The following is a 21851-nucleotide window of genomic DNA, read 5'->3' on the forward strand; positions in this document are numbered from 1 at the left end:
AATAGGATAATAATAGTAAATGAATGAACATCAGAGAGAAATGAGGCATTTTAGAGTATCGTGAGATTTTTCTCCCCTCTGAGGACCAGGTTGTAATGAATTCTGCCACCCCCTCCCCCACCCCCTTCCCGCTTTTGTCTTCCCCTAAACAACAGGCCTCCAAAGCTTAAGGGAGCAGAAAACCTCACAGCACTGATCAAGATTTCTGTTTACTTTCCTCGGTTCAACATCAGCAGGTATCATTGTGATAACAGTAAACTAGAGAGTTCATAGAACACGATACCCCATGTAGTGTTTCAGAGCATACTTCAATTCAAGTAATATAATGATTTTGAAGATCGTTCAAAAAAATAAAAATCCGGTAGTTTGGCGCTATTAATTAAGTTTTATGCATCTTACGCTAACTCAAAACTTGCCTTCTCCCCCACCCTGCCCTATACAGCATTGATGCTCGTGGAAGAGCTAGAACGGATACGGACAAAAAAAATGAAAGGAACAGAAAGGAAACAACCAAGAGCAGGGAAGAGTGACAAAATAAAGTGGAGCGTGACATGGGGCAAATAGGGATGTGATTACCGAGATTTTAAATCAGACTAGACACAGCTTCGAGGCGAGTGTGCGACGGGACATTCAGTTTAACGTTCATCCGAAGGACGGCACACACACATTGATGAAAAACACATAGATAATGTAAAACTAAAACAAAATGTACACCACACAGGTAGAGTTTAAAAAATTTTTTTGTTCATTCCCTTGACTGTTAAATTAAAAAAGCCACCGAGTGCGAATCTAAAATGGCGACTGCTGCTGTCAATGAATGAACGACTACGCGCGTGGTATGGATTTGGTGATGGTTCGGAATGAACAGCTGTGGAGGATCAAAGACTGCAAGGCGGTGGTGGGAGAGCATGTCACAACTCGTCATGCGCTGTGGTGTTTGTTGTGCGAATGCAGAAAAAGAAGGAGGTTAAGAGTGTGATCCAAAGATCTACGATAGCCTCAGCTATTGATAATTTAAGACATCGAACTGCATTTATTTTAATGGGACTTCTTTTGTCAGTACGGACGTTCATATGTCAAGGAGTTTGGAAGTCCAGGACTGTCTGTATATAATTCAATTTAAATAAAATAAATATTGTAAAAGTCGTACAAATAAATAGATTAATCACGGAATTTACCACCGTTGACGCAGTGGCTATTACACCACCTTATTTAACTTGCTACAATCGTGCTGCCCGGATTAGTCAGGGCAGCGGGGTCACGGTCAGAGTGCCGATCGGTCCCCATGGACCGACCCTTTCCCTTTTGTCTCTGTCTCTTCTCTTCTCTTTCTCTAACTGTCATGGCCCTGACTTCGTGAAGGAAGGGTACACCATTCTGGATGTAGGGGATCCCTGGGTCGCTCCTTGGATAATGATCGGCTGTCTCCGTGCCGCGGGCTTGTTTGAGAGAACTGTCCAGGGCTATACAACAACAACAACAACGTTACAATTGTTCTTCATGCCGATTGTTTGTGGCCTTTATGACGTTGTTAAAAACATTGTTTCCAGGTTGGAATTATTTTCTATTTTTTTACTGCCAGACAGGCTTTAAAAAGTACTCTAAAATGGCAGATTAATTTTTCCGATTCATGTTCAAAATATAACATTCAATTGAAATAAGTTCATATACAATTCTCGATAATTAATAATTATAATAATTCTCAATCATAAACTGACGTTCATAAATATACAGATGGACGGACATGAACCAATTGCTTAAACCCACTTTTTGCCTCGCGTGCACGGGGTAAAAATAAAAAGTCACTTTGGAGTTGTTGCTGTGTATTTGCCATTAGGGGCACTATTGGTATTGATGCAACCATTTTCTCTTACATGTACGCTACCTAAACAACATGGGTGTATTGTCACAGACGGAATATCCCAGATGATGCCAACACGACGTGGATGAAAAGCTGCAGATTCAGTACCAAGAACAACACGTGTCCAATCTTCCGTCTTGGTGATATGGTGGCTGCAGCTGGACAAGATTTTGAAACTCTTGCGACCCAGGTTTGCATTCCAAAAAGACAGCCCATGTGGCTTTAATCAAGCACATCTAGCTGCTGTTTGTGAGGTACAAGTCAAAACGAATTGCTATTGTAGGTTTATTTTTTCATTGGTTAATCAAATATCATGACAACCTTTATGTGTTAGGTGAGGCAATTAAAGTTTTAAGTATACTATGTTTAATAATAATAATAATAATGCATTTATTTTATATAGCGCTTTTCAGGAAGCCCAAAGACGCTTTGACAGAGTGCAAAACATAATGCATAGCAAAACATAAAGACAATTGCAAAAAAAGAAGAATCAATAGGGAAATATTCAAAGCACAAAGGAGGGAGAAGGAGAGGAGATAGTCAGGGGTTAGATGCTGTGGGTTAAATGTTGAATGCAGTGTTGAACAGGTGGGTCTTGAGTGATGTTTTGAATGTGGTGAGTGAGGAGGAGTCTCTGATGGTGTGAGGTAGCGAGTTCCAGAGGGTGGGAGCAGCGATGGAGAAGGCCCTGTCCCCCCAGGATCTAAATTTGGTCCGGATGGGGGGGGGGTCAGGAGGTTGGTACCAGCAGAGCGGAGGTTGCGGGTGGGAGTGTGTCTGGAGAGGAGGTCAGCCAGGTAGGATGGGGCCAGGTTATGGAGGGCTTTGTAGGTCAAGAGGAGGATTTTGTACTGGATTCTTTGGGAGATGGGGAGCCAGTGAAGCTTGTAAAGGACGGGGGTGATGTGGTCACGGGTCCGGGAATGGGTGAGTAGACGGGCAGCGGAGTTCTGAATGTATTGGAGTTTATTGGTGATTGTTGAGGGTGAACCATAAAGGAGGCTATTGCAGTAGTCCAGACGGGAAGTGATGAAGGCGTGGATGAGGGTTTCTGCAGCCACGGAGGAGAGGGATGGACGGAGACGGGCGATGTTTTTCAGGTGAAAGAAGGCTGTCTTTGTGATCTGTTTAGTGTATTTGTCGAAGGAGAGGGTTTGGTCAAAGATGATGCCAATATTCCGGATGTGAGGGGAGGTGGATACTGGGAAACCGTCGATGTTGAGGGCAAAGTTATGGGTGGACTTGGTGAGCGTTTTTGGGCCAATGATGATTATTTCAGATTTATCACAGTTAAGTTTGAGGAAGTTGATTTGAAGCCAGGATTTTATTTCAGTGATGCAGTTTGTCAGGATAGAGTGGGTGGCGGTGGAGATGGACTTGGTGGAGATGAAAAGCTGGATGTCATCGGCGAAGCAGTGGAATTGGAGACCATGACGGCGGATTAAGTGACCGAGGGGGGACAGGTAAAGGATGAAGAGGAGGGGGCCAAGAACTGAACCTTGGGGGACACCTTGGGGGAGGGGAGCAGTGGGGGATTTGCAGTTATTGATGGAGATGAACTGACGTCTGTCAGAGAGGTATGATTTAATCCAAGAGAGGGCAGTGCCGGTAATGTTAAAGGTGGTTTCAAGTCGGGTGAGGAGGATGGTGTGATCGATGGTGTCAAAGGCGGCGCTGAGGTCGAGGAGGATGAGAATGTTGAGGTTGCCAGCGTCAGAGGAGAGGAGAAGGTCGTTGGTGATTTTGAGGAGAGCAGTTTCAGTACTGTGGTTGGAGCGGAATCCGGATTGGAATGTTTCATACAGGTTATTGGCAGAGAGGTGATGTTTGAGTTGAGTGGCTACAGCGCGTTCCAAAACCTTTGACAGAAAGGGTAGGTTGGAGATGGGTCTGAAGTTATTTAGGGTGTCAGGGTTTAGTCCAGGTTTTTTCAGAATGGGGGTAACAGCAGCAATTTTGAGGGATGGTGGGACGATGCCTGTAGACAGGGAGGAGTTTATTGTTGCAATGATAAGTGGAGAGAGAGCAGGAAGGGAGGCCTTGACAAAGCTGGAGGGGATGGGGTCAAGAGTGCAGGTGGCAGTTTTCATTCCGATGAGGAGTTCAGAGAGGTCAGTAGGGGAGACTGGGGAGAATTGAGACAGGGGATGGCAGGATAAGGGGGGGCAGGTGGTTTGAGGGGGAGCGGGTGCGGCGGTGGTCAAGCTGTTGTAGATGTTTTCAATTTTGCGTTGGAAGAATGAAAGGAAGGAGATGCAGTTGTCTATTGTGAATGACTGGGTGGTGGTGTTCAGGGGGCTGAGGAGTTTGTTTATTGTAGAGAAGAGTGCTTTTGGGTTTCCGGAGCCAGAGTGGATAATTTGAGAGTAGTAGGCGGAGCGGGCACGGGAGAGGGCATCTTTATAGTGTTGTATGTGGTCCTTGTAGGCCTGGGAGTGAACTGTGAGACCTGTCTTATTGCGGAGTCTTTCAAGTTGGCGAGCACGAGTTTTCATCAGGCGGAGTTCAGGGGTAAACCAGGGAGCAGAATGGGTGAAAGAAACTGTTTTGGTTTTTATAGGCGCAAGTTGGTCAAGGCAGGAGGAGAGAGTGTGGTTGTAGTAGTCAGTGAGGTCAGAAGGGGTGTGGAGGTCAACGAAGGGAGAAGTGGACATTTTTTCAGAGAGGGTCGATGAGAATGAGGCAGGTGAAAGAGCGTTTAGCTTACGGAAGTTGATAGTGCGATAATGCCTTGGTGCTGGGGTGGGGATGTTGATGGTCAGAGTGATGGCTAGGTGGTCAGAGAGAGTGAGGTCGGAGCCAGAGAGATGGTGCAAAATTAGTCCAGTAGAGCAGACAAGGTCCAAAATGTGACCACGGTTATGGGTAGGAAAGTTGACATGTTGAGTGAGGTTAAAGCAGGTGAGTAAATCAGTGAAGTCAGTGGTTAGCATGGAGTCAGTGGAGTCCATGTGGATATTGAAATCACCAAGGAGGAGGATTGAGGGGGAGAGGGAACATAGCTGGGTCAGAAAGTAGGAGAAGTAACTCACCCACACACATTGTTTGTATATATATATTGTTACAGTTGTCAGCCCAGGCCAGTTGCCTGTCCAAATCCTGACAAACCATGCTTAAAGTGGTCATGCCGGTCCACAGTTTCGGATGCAGGTTCACGGGCCTATGTGCCATGCTACCATACTTCAGTGGAACGTCTGAGCCAGTTACGCCACGTGCTGGTACTTCCCTCATGCCCGGCACTGAAGTGACAGCACGGGTGGTTCTGCCACAACGGAAGCGTGAAGCGTTTCATGCAGGGCACTAATGATGATCCCGAACATAATCTGTCATTTAATGGACGATTAATGATGTGGCTCACCACCAGGGCAACTCAGAGACCAAGTGACTTAATGCGTGTGTTTATTATAACAGGGGAGGGTTTACTATAACAAACGACACGAGAGCCTTTATTCTACAGTACTATTTATACCCGAAATACGAGCACTGGATATCGTACACACTGTAGATACTTAACGAGATAAACCCTAACGGGTCCCGGCCATACCACACAAGAAGGACCAGGGAGAAACGACAGGACAATGGAATACCCCACTGCCAAGATTACTTTTCATAAGCTTAAAATTTAACCCTTGTATGAATACAGGTTGGGTCTTGCACTGGAACAGAATTTCATAAACCAAGATATGTTGAGCATTCATGGCCAAAGTTGAGGTTTTCCCCAGTTGGATCCTGTTTGTTGTTCCTCCGCTAACCAAGTGATATGATTGTAAGGAATGCAAGGTAAATGGTTATGGAGGTTGAGATGCCATGCATTACCGAATGAATGTGGTGAGCAGGGTGGCGTAATCGGAATTCGTGTTGCTTGGTTTTGTGATTTTGACTATCGGGTCTCACTATGTCGGCCAACTTATACCTTTCGTCGACTGGACAACCCAAGTCGACAGTCCACCATCTCACCTGGATATAACTTCCGGTTTGTCTTTCTTGCACACTCCCCGCCCCTCTCACACAACCATCCACCCTCTCTCCACTCCCTAAATTTGACTGTGTTAATGGGAAATGTCAATGCAAAGATTGTGTACATGAGTGCTGACATAACTGGTGACCAACCAAGCACTTTTATGTTCTCGCTCCTCCCTGAGCCTCAACATTGCATTTTTTAAAGTCTCGACTGGTCTTTAATAACTCTGGTCGCCCATCATAAATCTCCCAGTCATGATCTTGTACCTACACACATTGTACCTCCATCACACATTTCATATTGGGCCTTAATTATATGATCAGATTTGGTAACGATCAGTTCATGTATATGCCCTGCGTTTCACTTTAAGAGTATCATAAAAGCCAAGGTTCTTTGATCGATCAATGTCAACTGGCAGGCGGATGTCATCCAAAGTTGGGATTATTTAAAAAAAATAAAAAAATAAAAACCGATACACGAAGCACACCGGCACAGCACTGTACACAGCAATGCTCTCCGCTCCCTCTTGACTCTGCTCTGCCACTTACATACACAGCTCCCAAAAATCCCTCCCTTTATGAACCCACTCATACATATGAGATACTGTAATTCCATATACTAGGACGTGCCCGTACGTGGGTGCCCGTTCCTTTCCCAAAAAAAAAAAAAAATGTCTTCGGCCATGCATGCATGGGCGTGCCCATGGGCCCATGGGCGTGCCCGTAAGTGCGTGATGTGACCGTACAATGAATGTATCGTCCCGACGCCGCAGCTCGGATGGCGCTGCAGTTAATCGGGCCTGTATCGGCAGAGTTATTATAAACGTGTACTACAATCGATCGTACCTTACAACAATCAACACAGATTGCAACGTCAAATAAATGAATACGCTCTCAAATGTGCCGTCCGAGGCAGCGTCTGCTCGCCACGTTCAGCATCAGTACGTCGTCACTATGACTATCCGTAAGTCCGGAAGTGACGTCCTCATTTGACTGTCCGGAAGGTCGCATATCGCAGTTACGATGAATCGCAAATTAGTTTTAATTAGTTTTAAAACATAGTTTAACGCCAACATAGCGCCAACATAGTTTGCCAACGTGAAATAAATGAATACGCTCTCAAATGTGCCGTCCGAGGCAGAGTCTGTTTGCCACGTTCGGCACACGTGATAGCTCGCTGCTCTCTGATTGGTTGAATCGTTTTTTGGACATAGCTCGGTAACTACTTCTCCGATTAATATGAAACCTTGAAAAGGCACATCCTCAGGTCCCCAGCAATATATCTGGCAAGTTTCAAGTATATCGGACCCGTGGTTGTCGAGAAACAGCGGTCACAGACACACACACATACACACACACATACACACACACATACACACACACATACACACAGAGATTACTGGAATTATAGATAGAAGAAGAAGGAGCCAGAAACATGAAATCATGAAAAACCAGAAAACATGAAATCCCCTTTATTCACTCCTCCTGTCCCGTTTCTCATCTACATTTTGTCTTTCTTTCTCAGTTACGCTATCTATCACAACCAGAATGAAAGAACGCTCATTAAGGCCTACGGCATAAGGTTTGAGATCCAAGTCTATGGCAAGGTGAGTTTTATTATCCTTTTATCTGTTTTTTGCCAACGTAATTGAATGGTTCAAGTGTCTTTGACCAAATAAATGTTTGTAGTTATAACCTGGCCAGATATTGTTTTGGCTAATCAAAATAAAGACCAATTACTGCACTGTAGTCCCAAGAAGGAAGCCGGACATTAACAATACACACACACACACACACACATACACACACGTAATTGCAATCTAAACTAGAACGGCACTCGGTGGAGCGCATACCTCCGCAAGGCTGAACAGTTTGTTTTGTATCCCAATGATCGGCCGGATCTGGATGCGGACCTGAACCAAAATCTAATCAGCTTGTTCTTGTCGCCTAACCAACTCGTCCACCAAGTTTAGTCATAACTCGTCCATAACTTTTTGAGATATCATGTTAAATATCATTTTTCGCCCGATCTCTCAATGGTGAAGAATCACTTGAGAAAAAATTAAATAATCCTCATATTCGAATCCATATTCAGATCTTCAAAATCTAATCTATTTGTCCGTGTCGCACAAACAACCTGTCAACCAAGTTTCGTCCAAATGCGTCTAATTTTTGGAGATATCCTGCTACGTATCGTTTTTGGCCCTATCTCCCAATGGTGAAGAATCACTTTTAAAATTCTCATAGCCGGATCCGGATCCGGTTCTTCACCAAAATCTAATCATTTCGTCCTTGTCACATACCTCATCCTCTCCGCCAAATTTCATCCGATTCCGTCCACAACTTGAGATATTTTGTTCACAGACAGACAGGGGTGAAAACATAACCTCCATCCACCTTCGGTGGCGGAGGTAATTAATTAAATTATATTGGGCATTAAGTTAATTAATTAAATAATCAATAATTGGCAAATTAATAAATTACATTGATTACATTGGTAATCTAAATTGGTCATAGCAAAGTTGTAACGTGACCATGCACGTGCGTGTTAAACCAACTATTTTCTTCGGAAAAGTTGGCTGAACACTCTTCCACGGGAAAGTTGAACACTGAAGGGGAAGTTTTTGAGAGAATGTGATTCCAGAAACGATAACTGGTTACAGCATCGGCTAAACACTCGTGTAAAACAGATTGAGATGCAAGGTTTGAAGTCCAATTCAAACCTTATAACCCGTTTTAAACGACATGACATTAAAAGCACGATGAATCCGGTTTGGAAAACTTGACTTCAGTGAGGTGGAAATGGGAGCTGCAGCTTTCACCAGCACGTGCGAAAATCCCCAAACCGCAACAAATGCTATAATGATTATTTGAATGCTAACTTTTACTTTGGAAAAACATGAGCAGCACTGAATCCCAAAGTTTGAGGCCTTGAAAAGCTCTTGTGTTGTATGTGAAGTCATTTCAAAACTGACTTTGTGAGGGGCTATAGGATTGGTTTAATGAGTGGAGTAAGAGAGTTTATAATTATATGTTTTGAAGGGTCGCGTTTTTACTTCTCACTATGGGAAATTTTTTCATAACCATTTGAGGCTGACAGGATGGCCTAGAGGTATTGCATTAGTCTTTTGGCCTGGGTTTGAATATGGGGCCATCTGTAAACTGTTACCTATGGGGTTACCTATGTTACCTATAAACTATGGGGTTCCTCGGGCGAGTGAGGCGTGCTTCGAGCTCTCCACGGCATCGAAGTTTGAGGGTTTTCCCATTCTTGGCTTTGTCAAATTTCCTCTGGTTATTTTGCTGTGTACGTGTTATTGTGTGTTTCTAGTTGGTGTTGGTTTGTGGTTCGTGCAAACTTGTGAGTAGTTAATCGTTTTCTGAGTCGTACCTCGTGCGCGGCCTGGTGACTTGGGGCTTCCCTCCCCCCGTCGGTGTTTTGTCGGTTTGGGTTATTTCCTTCGCTGTATTGCTTGTTTCTTTTATTTTGTTTTCTCCCCCTCACCTCACCTCCCGAGACAAATAATTATATATTGATTCTTTCTCTCCTCCCGGACACGTGCTTGTTCGCTCTCCTCCTCGTCTCGGCTTGTGCCCCGCCCCCTGTATCTCGTTTTCTTCCGCCTCTGCTCCTTCTTTCTCAAATCCACGTTCTCGCTTGGAGACTTTTCCCGGATTGTTTTTTCATCGTTCTGTTTGGATATTGTTGGAATATGTTTAAACCTCAGCCGTGATGCTGACCCCCCCCCCCCCCCCCCCCCAGAATTTACATGTTTTAAACGTTTCCCAGTGTGTACCCTGGTCAGAATAGGTACACCGTATCCCTGCGTGTCGTAAGAGACGACTAAGAGGGTTGGCGTCAGGAAGGGCATCCGGCCATAAAAACATTGCCTCAAAAAGAGAACCATGACAATCACAAGTACATATGGGCAGGGTGCAGCCCGAAGTGGAGATCGGTTTCTGAGGTTTGGGACATGGAATGTGGGGACAATGACAGGGAGATCAGGGGAAGTGGTGGAAGTATTGGTCAGAAGAAGAGTGGACATATGTTGTGTGCAAGAGACGAGATGGAAGGGAAGTGGTGTGAGAATGGTGAAGGGTAGGCAGGGACAGAAATACAAGTTTGTGTGGCAAGGGTGCCCGGAGGGCGTGAATGGTGTTGGTGTCCTGTTTTCTGAGGAGTTTGTAGACAGTGTGGTGAGTGTGACTAGAGTGAGTGATAGGTTGATGATGGTGAAAATGATGATTGGAAAGCTCTTGGTGAACGTCATCTCGGGATATGCTCCGCAGGTTGGTCGAAGCGATGAAGAGAAGGACAAGTTCTGGTGTGCGATAGAGAAGCTGATGGAAAACGTGAAAGATGAGGAAGTTGTTGTGGTGGGAGGAGACCTGAATGGACATGTGGGAAGGAGTATGGATGGTTTTGAGGGAGTTAATGGGGGTTACGGATATGGTGTGAGAAATGGAGAAGGTGAAAGGATTTTGGAGTTTGCTGATGGAGCTGATTTGTTGATTTGTAATACTCAGTTCCAGAAAGAGGACAATAAGCTTGTTACATACACGTCAGGTGGGTCGACGACAACCGTTGACTACCTGATGGTGCGTAGGCGAGATAGGGGGCACCTCCGGGACACAAAGGTGATCCCGGGGGAGGAGGCTGTTTCACAGCACCACTTGGTTGTCTGCGACATAAGGGTGAAAGGTGCGAGGAGAGCTCGGCGGGTGAAGTACCAACCGAGAATGAAGGTGTGGAGGTTGAAAGAGGTGACAGTAAGGGAGGCATTAAAAGAGAGGCTGAGTAGGGTAGAGGATGATGTGGTTGAGCTTGAAAGTGGTTGGATGTCAATGAAAGCTAGTCTGTTGGGAGCCGTTGGTGAGGTATGTGGATGGACAAAAGGACCACCGAGGCACTCGGAAACATGGTGGTGGGATGTTGAGGTTGGAAAGAGGATTGACGAGAAGAGGAAGAAGTTCAAAGAGTGGCAGAAGGCAGAGGGTACGGGAGCAGAAACAGCAGAGCATGAAAGTTATAAGGCAGCCAGGAAGGCTGCAAAGAAAGAGGTAGCAAAGGCGCAGGAGGCATGTAGGAAAATGTTCGGAGAACGCTTGGATTCGGAAGAGGGTCAGAAAGCAGTATTCAGGATTGCAAAGCAGATAGCGAAAGAGAGGTGTGATGTGATGGGGGTGAGTTGCTTGAAGGATGAAGTGGGACAAATCGTTGTCGACCCAGATGGAATTAAAGGAAGATGGAAAAGATATATGGAAATGCTGTTGAATACAGAGAATGAATGGGATGGCAACATAGAGAGTAACCCAGTTTTAGGACCGGCAGAGAAGATAACTGAGAAGGAAGTTGAGGAAGCGATAAAAGCAATGAAGAGTGGAAAAGCGGGAGGGCCGACGGGAGTTGTGGGAGATATGTTGAAGGCAGCAGGAAGTTGGGGTGTGAAGAGAATGACAGAGATCTGTAATCTGGTGGTGAAAGAAGGCCGCATTCCAGTGGATTGGGAACTGAGTACCCTCGTCCCTCTATACAAGGGGAAAGGTGACCCTCTGGAGTGTGGCTCGTACCGAGCGATAAAGTTATTGGAGCATGGAATGAAGGTATTGGAAAGGGTGTTGGAGAGGAGGATAAGGAAGAAAGTGAAGATCGACGAAATGCAGTTTGGATTTATGCCAGGAAGAGGAACGACAGATGCGCTTTTCATTGTGAGGCAGTTGCAGGAGAAGTACATGGATAAGAGGAAGAAGTTGTTTTTTGGGTTTGTTGATCTGGAGAAAGCATTCGATAGGGTTCCACGCAAAGTATTGACATGGGCATTGAGGAAGTTAGGAGTGGAGGAATGGTTGATCAGAGTAGTGATGGCAATGTACAAAAGAGCACGCACAGCTGTAAGGACGAAGGACGGGAACAGTGGTGAGTTTGAGGTGAAGGTGGGAGTGCATCAGGGGTCGGTACTAAGTCCACTACTATTTGTAGCTGTGATGGAGGTGCTGGCTCAGACCGTAAAGGAGGGTTTACCGTGGGAGTTGTTGTATGCAGATGATCTGGTGTTGATTGCGGAAAGTATGGATGGACTGAAGGAAAAGATGAACAAGTGGAAGGAATGTATGGAGACAAAAGGTCTGAAGGTGAATATCGGAAAGACAAAGGTGATGGCAAGTGGTAAAGCATGTGGTGAGGTGGAAAGAACTGGGAAGTGGCCGTGTGCTGTGTGCAGGAAGGGTGTCGGAGTGAACTCCATTCAATGTACAATGTGTGCTGAGTGGGTTCATCAAAAATGTAGTGGTCTGAGAGGGTCATTAACCAGTGTGGCAGCTACATTCAAATGTAAGGTGTGCACAGAGGGAGCTGCAGATGGAGGAAATGTTGAGTTGGATCTTGGAGACGGCGTGAAGCTGGAAGGTGTGAAAACATTTTGCTACCTCGGAGACATGCTGAATGGAGAAGGTGGATCAGACTCGGCAACGGTTGCTCGAGTGAGATGTGCATGGAAGAAGTTTCGGGAACTGAGTGGCATGCTGATGAGGAGGAGAGTGTCGCTGAAGCTGAAGGGAAAGGTGTATGCTGCATGTGTGAGAAGTGTTATGATTTATGGGAGCGAGACATGGGTAATGAACGTAGAGCAGCAACGAAGGCTGGAAAGGGTGGAAATGCGAATGGTTCGATGGATGTGCGGAGTATCGTTGAGAGAGAGGAAGACAAATGATGAATTGCGAAAGATGATGGGAATATTGCCTGTGATTGATGCTGTGAAGAGGAACAGGTTGAGATGGTTTGGTCATGTATTGAGGAAGGATGAAAGTGACTGGTTGAGAAGAGTGATGGAAGTTAATGTAGAAGGAAGTAGAGGACGGGGAAGACCGAGAAAGACTTGGCTAAAGATGGTGGAAGAAGAAATGCGGGCAAGGGGGTTAACAAGGAGAGATGCAGAAAATAGGGCAAAATGGAGAAGATTGTCATGGGGACCGCAAGGCTAACCCCCGCTCAAGCAGGGAACATGGCCTTAAAATGCATGTTGTTGTTGTTTGTTGTTGTAAACTGTTACCCTGGTGATTAACATGCAGGGATAAATATCAATGTTTGCTCCGTCCATCGGATGGACGTTAAACTGGATAATTGTTTTACATTTTCTTTCACATATTTACATTCTCTCATCAGGCTCGCAAATTTGGAATTGTCCCGACTGTACTAAACATTGCCTCGGGGATTGCCTTGCTTGGTGGGGTAAGTAAATCCGCACATTATTTGAGTTTATTTTATATTTGGTTATAATTGCCAAGTTATCAAAGCTAAAGCAATGCATATTGAAGTGAAAGCATGCTAAACTAGAACGGCACTTGGTAGAGCATCCCAATGTTTTGTATCCCAATGATATGCCGGATCTGGATTCGGACCTGAACCAAAATCGAATCGCTTGTTCTTGTCACCTAACCAACTCATTCACCAAGTTTAGTCACAAGTCATGCATAAATTTTTTTAATATCATGTTGTATATCACTATTCACCCGATCCCTCAATGGTGAAGAAACACTTATAAATTAAATAATTCTCAAATCCGAATCCATATTGAGATCTTCACCAAAATCGAATCTGTTTGTCCTTGTCACACACACAACCTGTCCACCAAGTTTCGTCCAAATCCGTCCATAACTTTTTGAGATATCCTGCTATGTATAATTTTTGGCCCTATCTCCCAATGGTGAAGAATACAACAACAACAACATGCATTTTAAAGGCCATTTTCCCTGCTAGAGCGGGGGTTAGCCTTGCGGTCCCCATGACAATCTTCTCCATTTTGCCCTATTTTCTGCATCTCTCCTTGTTAACCCCCTTGCCCGCATTTCTTCTTCCACCATCTTTAGCCAAGTCTTTTTCGGTCTTCCCCGTCCTCTGCTTCCTTCTACATTCATTTCCATCACTCTTCTCAACCAGTCACTTTCATCCTTCCTCAACACATGACCAAACCATCTCAACCTGTTCCTCTTCACAACATCAATCACAGGCTCTATTCCCAATGGTGAAGAATCACTTTAAAAATTATACTACCCGGATCCGAATCCAGATCTTCACCAAAATCTAATAATTTCGTCCATTTCACATGCACTACCTCCCTGCCAAATTTCGTCCGTTTCACATGCACTACCTCCCTGCCAAATTTCGTCCATTTCACATGCACTACCTCCCTGCCAAATTTCGTCCATTTCACATGCACCACCTCCCTGCCAAATTTCGTCCGTTTCACATGTACTACCTCCCTGCCAAATTTCGTCCGTTTCACATGCACTACCTCCCTGCCAAATTTCGTCCATTTCACATGTACTACCTCCCTGCCAAATTTCGTCCATTTCACATGTACTACCTCCCTGCCAAATTTCGTCCATTTCACATGTACTACCTCCCTGCCAAATTTCGTCCGTTTCACATGTACTACCTCCCTGCCAAATTTCGTCCGTTTCACATGCACTACCTCCCTGCCAAATTTCGTCCATTTCACATGCACTACCTCCCTGCCAAATTTCGTCCATTTCACATGCACTACCTCCCTGCCAAATTTCGTCCGTTTCACATGCACTACCTCCCTGCCAAATTTCGTCCGTTTCACATGCACTACCTCCCTGCCAAATTTCGTCCGTTTCACATGCACTACCTCCCTGCCAAATTTCATCCATTTCACATGTACGACCTCCCTGCCAAATTTCATCCATTTCACATGCACTACCTCCCTGCCAAATTTCGTCCGTTTCACATGCACTACCTCCCTGCCAAATTTCGTCCGTTTCACATGCACTACCTCCCTGCCAAATTTCGTCCGTTTCACATGCACTACCTCCCTGCCAAATTTCGTCCGTTTCACATGCACTACCTCCCTGCCAAATTTCGTCCATTTCACATGCACTACCTCCCTGCCAAATTTCGACCATTTCACATGCACTACCTCCCTGCCAAATTTCGTCCATTTCACATGCACCACCTCCCTGCCAAATTTCGTCCGTTTCACATGTACTACCTCCCTGCCAAATTTCGTCCGTTTCACATGCACTACCTCCCTGCCAAATTTCGTCCATATCACATGCACTACCTCCCTGCCAAATTTCGTCCGTTTCACATGCACTACCTCCCTGCCAAATTTCGTCCGTTTCACATGCACTACCTCCCTGCCAAATTTCGTCAGTTTCACATGCACTACCTCCCTGCCAAATTTCGTCCGTGTCACATGCACTACCTCCCTGCAAAATTTCATCCATTTCACATGTCCGACCTCCCTGCCAAATTTCATCCATTTCACATCTACTACCTCCCTGCCAAATTTCGTCCGTTTCACATGCACTACCTCCCTGCCAAATTTCGTCCATTTCACATGCACTACCTCCCTGCCAAATTTCGTCCATTTCACATGCGCTACCTCCCTGCCAAATTTCGTCCATTTCACATGCACTACCTCCTTGCCAAATTTCGTCCATTTCACATGTACTACCTCCCTGCCAAATTTCGTCCATTTCACATGTACTCCCTCCCTGCCAAATTTCATCCATTTCACATGCACTACCTCCCTGCCAAATTTCGTCCGAATCCGTCCACAACTTTTTGAGATATCTTGTTCACAGACAGACACACAGACAGATGTGAAAACTTAACCTCCATCCACCTTTGGTGGTGGAGGTAACTAGGACGTCACATGGTAGAGCGCATACCTCCGCCTGGCTGAACAGTTTACATTTTGTTGACCACTGATCGGTCATATCTACATCCATACCTAAACCAAAATCGAATCACCTTGTTGTTCTCACCTACCCAACTCAACCACCCAGCTTCGTACGAATCCGTTCACAACTTTTTGAGATATCGTGCTATATATCGTTTTTGACCATATCTCTCAATTGTGAAGAATTACAAACAATTGTACGGTGTCCGGATTCGGATATTCACTAAAATCGTACAAAAATACGCTATTTGGTGTCTGTCTGTCTGTTTAACCGCAATACATTCGGTCGTTCTTGACTGTTCTTGATTCTTGAGGCATTACATGCTTATCGCGTCCCCACAGACTAACAGACCCCAGCCCAGATCTGCTGTAATCTATATACTCCAAAGAGGATAACAACACGACCCTTCCTGTCGTTCCCTTAGGGAGTGTGTGATGCGTGTGCTGGTCTAATAAATTCGTCCTTGTCACATACCCAATGTGTCCAACAAGTTTTGCCTGAATATGTCCATAACCTTTTGAGATATCCTGCTCACGGGCAAGCGGGTGAATACATAACCTCCGTCCAACCTTCAGTGGCAGAGGTAGCAATATAAATGGGGTAGCAGAGTAGCTGGAAGGTAGCACACACCTTTGCACAGTCTACCCTGGGTTAAATTGCTGATCTGATTAGAAACTACCACTCTGGTGTTGCACAGGCATGGCTACAAATGTGTCAGAGGGGACATTGCTGGTCGATGTTAAACGTTCCACATTGATTGATGATCCACGTTAGACGTTCTACATTGGTATCTCCGAGTCATCGAGTTACGCTGTCGATACCCTGAACAAATCCCTCACGTGCAGTGTCATCGGTAGCACACACTCTCCCAGAAATGATGCAACCAGCAGCTCAGTTCTGCAGACAAATGTATGATCGAACAGTAATAAGCAGGTTTTTAAACATCAATCTCAATTTCAGATTGGTCGTCACTTTTCTTTCCCCTCACCACAGGTGACCATCATCTGTGACATCTTTGTGATTTACTGCCTTGGGCACAGACACCTTTACCTGGACAAAAAGTTCAAACATGTGGATGAAGGCTCAAACGTGAGTCTTTAAGGAGGCCAAGCTGCAGAAACCGTGATGATGGAGGTAATGAATATTTATTAGGTTACCTGCTCACCCCCCCCCCCCCCCCCCCCTCCTTACTCCTCACAGAATTTGTCTTCTTACAGCCAAATGGATTGAGGGAACAGAAAGAGAAGGCCACTCCATTGTGTGTTTGAAATTAAACTGACAACTTGATGTCATTTGAAGAAGGGGAATGTGGTGGAGGGGAGAAATTATTTTATTGATTTCAGATAAATAAAGTTCTGCATTCGATACAAAAATGACACAAACGGCTGAATATTTGAGTTGAAAGTGCAATTTTTGATACAAGGTTTTATGTATATCTAAATATGCTCACCACCCATGCACACATGCCCTGCTTGAGCGGTAAAAATGGTCAAAGTGGAAACTTTATAAAAGCCGTTGCATCATCACATTGAATCACTGGAACTATTGGATCATATTATTAAGACATGTGGCAGGTCGAGGTTCAAAACTCCCAACTTTACTCGCCTGGGTTTGAATCTCAACCCAGCCATTAGCTCTCACCCTGGTGTTTTGCATGCAGGGTGAAACAATTTGTGCACCGTCCCTCGAATGAGCAATAAACTGGAGGATCTGTATTATGGACGCTAAATTTCCCACCATGACGTCCATGAAGAGTAGACGAGTTATCGCCGGCACCATGAACATGTTACTAATTTCTGCCTGGACCGTGGGTAGGAATTGGTCTGGTCTTCTTGGAGGCCCATTGACACCATTGTTGATGTCTTCCGATTCCGAGTGTGAGCACGTTGGACGTTGGGTCATGCAGTTCCTCCTTACAGTTCATCAAAGCTAAGTTTTCTGAAATTGGCATCTACGCAAAATCCTTGTAATTGACGTTCTCGATGTGTGCCCCTCCGCGGTTCAGACAGGCATTGATCCTGACTCCAAAGTTCTGTTCAACTTTCCTGTAGGTCTCATGTGGCACTGCCCGGCGGTAGTCTGACACCACCTGCTTCAGATCATCCAGTGTGGCAGGGCGGTTGATGTAGACAGAGCCCTTGGCAGCCCCCCAGAACCAGTAGTCTAGAAGGTTCAAGTCTGGCTATGGCATGCCCAGTCAGGAGCGGTACCCAGGACAACGAGGTGGTCTCTGAAGAGCTGCTGCAGGAAAGTGATGGTGTCACCAGCTGTATGCTGGGGTGCACCATCCTGCATAAACCAGGTCATGCTGAACTGGTTTGGGGTGACCTTTTGGGCTCGATCATTATGGAACATCTGGAGCACGGCCCGGTAGCGCTCACCGTTGATCATCACCGTCCTGCTGTTGTCATTCTCAAACCAGTAAGGCCCTAGCATTACCCATTGGCATTGAAGGTGCAGAAGCATGTCACCTTAGGCCCTTTCAGGTACCTCTCAGTGATCTCCCAAGGTGGTTCTGCCCCCCAGAAAATGTTGTTGTGGTTGTTGATGTTGTTGATTTGACCACTTTTGTCTTCTGCTCCACTGTCAATGGCTTAGTTGAGCTACGGAGCTAGAAATCCCAGGGAACAAATACGACGATAACACCACCAAACCCTGAAAAGGAAAACGGTATAGGTCAAAAAACAAAGAAATGACAGGAAGTCAAAGTTGGATCAATCTTTTTGAAACACCCTGCATATACCCCGTGGGGGGCTGACGACATATGCCAAGTTTCATTTTTTTTGTTGTTGAGAGGTTTTGGAGGTGTCCAATTTTTTTTCCCTTTAATCCAATATGGCTGCCATGCCGTGTGATCTGTGACAGTTATCAATAAAATATTCTCCAAGGGAAATCCTTCCAATGTTTAAAGTTTTGCATTGATGAGACAAACGGTTTTTTTTTTTGGTTTTTTTTTTGTATACAAGATCGAGGCTCGTGAAAGAGCGAACATTTATCACACAGAAAGACAAACCGCCAAACCGACACATAACCGACAAACCGACACATAAAACAAATAACATCGGGAGCGGTAGACAAGATGGGGAGAGAGGGGGAAGGACACAAACACAACATTTGAGAGCAGGAACCGAGAGACATCGAGAGATCTGTGGGAGGGAGAGGGCTTTGGGGGGGAGGAATGGGAAAGGGGGTGGGAGAGGCATAAAACATATGGACACTGCCAGGACTTCCAGGAAAGAAGTTGGAATTACAAACAAGGTGGATCTGGGGTTAATTAGTGGGGGTAGAAAAGATCAAGGTCCTGGATGGGGGAAGATAAGAGATGGTGGTGAACAGCCGTTTTAAAGACCTGGAGGGAGGAGTGGGATTGAAGGGAGTGTGGGAGTTTGTTCCAGAGGCGGGAGAAAAGAGGAATGAAGGAGTGAAGGTGAGCAGTTGCAGAGATATATAGACGTGGACACACAGGCAGATCGACAGACAGTCTGGCACGGGCATTACAATAGTCTCGAAACCTCTTCGGAGTGAGACTAACTAGTAGGCCCTGCATAAATTCACCGTACTGTAAAATGTGGCTCGTCTTCAACTGTCCCCCCCAACCGCAAGTCCACAACCACCCCTCCCTCCCCCCAACCTCGAGTCCAAGTAACTCCCCCCTGCCAACCTCAGAACCCTCAACTCTCCCCCTCCCAACCACAGAGTCCAACTCCTCCCCCAACCAACCCCATGCCTTCAAATGCCCCCCCACTTAAAGTCCTCAACCCATGGCCATCCAACCCCAAATTCTCAATCCCCCACTCCCCTTTAATGAAGTCTACAAACCCCATCTCCCAACTCTTTGCCCACCGACAACCTTCCAACTCTGTGCCCATCCAACTATGTGCCCACTAGCTCTGTCCTCCCCTCCTCCTTTCTTCTTTAAGTCCTGTTTGTTAAGAATAAGGTTAAAGTTAAATAATGACGGAACGTTTTTCGTAATATCACCAGATTCCATCTCGCGATTCTTAAATGAAAATAAGGAAGGTAATGAAAAAAAACCCATTAGTGTCATTGGTAATGGAAAAAATAATATCCAACCGGACCTCCTCGGACAAAGACAACTAGAGAGTTCATGGAACACCTTTTATTTTTTTTTATTTTTTTTGTATACAAGATCGAGGCTCGTGTAAGAGCTAACATTAATCACAAAAAAAAAAACACACACATAAAACATATAAATAAGGGGAGCGGGAGCACGGAGGTATATAATATGGAGAGCCAATTGGCCACCTCGCAGCATTAGCCGCCGTGAAGCCACCGGAAATAGTCTGGCGGCCATATTGGGAAGCCGATCGTAAGCCTGTCAAAGCAAAGGCGTGGCGCACTGATGATGCAGCTGGAGCGAATTTTAGGACCGCCGACTATTTAATTAATATAGAATACTAATATTTGAACTGATATTCGGGCTCAGAATCCCGTTCTTTAAGGAAATGGTGTTCATTAAGTTTGAAGTTGGTTCTAGACGCATTTTTCCTGGGGAATCCAATGGTTTAGAGCTTGTTTGGAAAAAAAGTGCCCAAAATTACCGCTCGGTGTTCTTTATCGTTCTTCTCATGACCCAATCACCCACTAGTAGGAATAAGAATCCTGACATGTTACACCCCTGTTTAACTCCTGTCTTCACCTTGAACCATTCTGTTGTTTCACCTTGGTCGACGACCGCACATTGAAAGTCTTGGTAAAGGGCTTTTACAAGGTTCACTAATTTTCCAGGTATGCTGTATTTCTTCATTATGACCCAGACTTTCTCTGGGCAAGGAGTCGAAAGCTTTCTAGAAATCTATAAAATTGAGGTACATCGTCGTTTGCCATTCTTTGGCTTGTTCTATAATATTCCTCAATATAAAGATCTGATTTGTTGTCATGTTATATGATGTTACTTAATTCAGTCATTATATTGTAACTAAGATGTGTATGTTTCTATTACCGAGATGTTAGAAACCACGCAGATATAATGATAACCAGAGTTTATTCTACACTGACATGGGTCAGCAACACATCAACAGTGAGTCAGTCACATAAATGACATGAAACGCTGTCATGTAGTTAACCCACACAATTCACAGTTAACCCACAAAACACACCCACACCATGTAGAGATGAGGTCGCTCTTATATTTCAGCTTGCTCTGGTGTTGCCTCACTGGTGAGCAAACAGGACCAGTTTGCAATATTTTTTCCTGATGCGCTCTTCCTTCATGTCATCATCGAGTGTTCTCACAACATGATGGAAACGTATCTTGCTGTATGATTGTGATACAGAATGTATTAAAGCAAACACATGGTTGCTGTCTGCCTCACAGTCAAACATGTGCCGATCCAAGGAAGCAAATGTAGACCGACCGACCTCAGAAAGGACAGAAGTGGAAATTGCCACTCTTATCCCACTTTCACGAGGCATTTTGCCATTGCTTACAGCCAGGAGCCTCTTGACACAGCGTTCAGTCGCCTCACAGACACGAACAACACTGTGCGAGGGAACTATGAGGCCACCCCTGTTCTTGGTAACAATCAGGCTGTACATTGGTGTGGTTTGCCATTCTTCGTTGTTACTGGTCAATGCAGAAAGACATTGGCTACACTTCATAGTCTTCCTCACCATCCTCACCACATAGCCGGCAATATAGCCAACACATGACTCTGTAAAGATGGAAAGTTGCTCAAAATTTGGAATATCCGCATAGTCGTGGTCCTCTTTTGCCGGCGATCTCAACTCCAGGTCGTATCGTCTGGCCACCAACATGTCGTGACTCTCGTCAGGCACAGCCTGCTTTGCAACGCACTTGAAGGAAGCCGCATTCAGGATTCTGGTTGAGTCCTGTGCAGAACAGTTCCCACTTGCAGACTTGATGTCATGTCGCATCAAGAGGCGCTTATATGCGGCAACAAACTGCCGGGCCGTTGGGTTATTCCCACTTCCACATGCAATGCGGACCGCTCCAAAGAAAAGTTCAATGTGGTCTTGGCTCATTTTGTACGTGAGCAGGTATCGCAGGGGAGATGAGGCAGGTTTGACATATGTGAAATACAAAATTTTGACACTCTCTATGCAGATCATGAAACCAATGAAGGGGGTTTTCAAACGCGTATTGGTCATAACTTGACCATTCATGTTTTTGATGTTGGACAAGTAACTGTAGGCAGTATCCAGGAATGGCAGGAACAGTCCTTCTCGTGATGTCATGAGTGGTGCCTTGTAGTTTCGTGCCAATGGATTGCGAGAATTTAGAATGTCAAACAGTTTGTCCAATGTTTCAATGTATTGGCAGGTAGCCTCACTGCCCTGA

General features: G+C 45.3%; 1 protein-coding gene across 3 annotated transcripts in view; it reads left to right on the plus strand.

Annotated features, from left to right (window-relative positions):
- LOC137432365 (P2X purinoceptor 4) overlaps positions 1 to 17244 on the plus strand; it is a 49374-nt gene extending 32130 nt beyond the window's left edge. For all 3 annotated transcript variants that reach the window (XM_078783143.1, XM_078783142.1, XM_078783141.1), the window contains exons 7-13: positions 156 to 236; positions 1913 to 2051; positions 5698 to 5834; positions 7347 to 7428; positions 12984 to 13049; positions 16523 to 16618; positions 16730 to 17244. In XM_078783143.1, the coding sequence (XP_078639269.1) occupies positions 156 to 236; positions 1913 to 2051; positions 5698 to 5834; positions 7347 to 7428; positions 12984 to 13049; positions 16523 to 16618; positions 16730 to 16759 (631 nt within the window). In that variant the 3' untranslated portion in view covers positions 16760 to 17244. The remainder of the gene's footprint in view (positions 1 to 155; positions 237 to 1912; positions 2052 to 5697; positions 5835 to 7346; positions 7429 to 12983; positions 13050 to 16522; positions 16619 to 16729) is intronic.
- Positions 17245 to 21851: the final 4607 nt, after the last annotated feature.

The sequence above is a fragment of the Myxine glutinosa genome, chromosome 8 (genome assembly GCF_964187855.1).
Source record: "Myxine glutinosa chromosome 8, kmMyxGlut1.1, whole genome shotgun sequence".
Taxonomy (NCBI): domain Eukaryota; kingdom Metazoa; phylum Chordata; class Myxini; order Myxiniformes; family Myxinidae; genus Myxine; species Myxine glutinosa.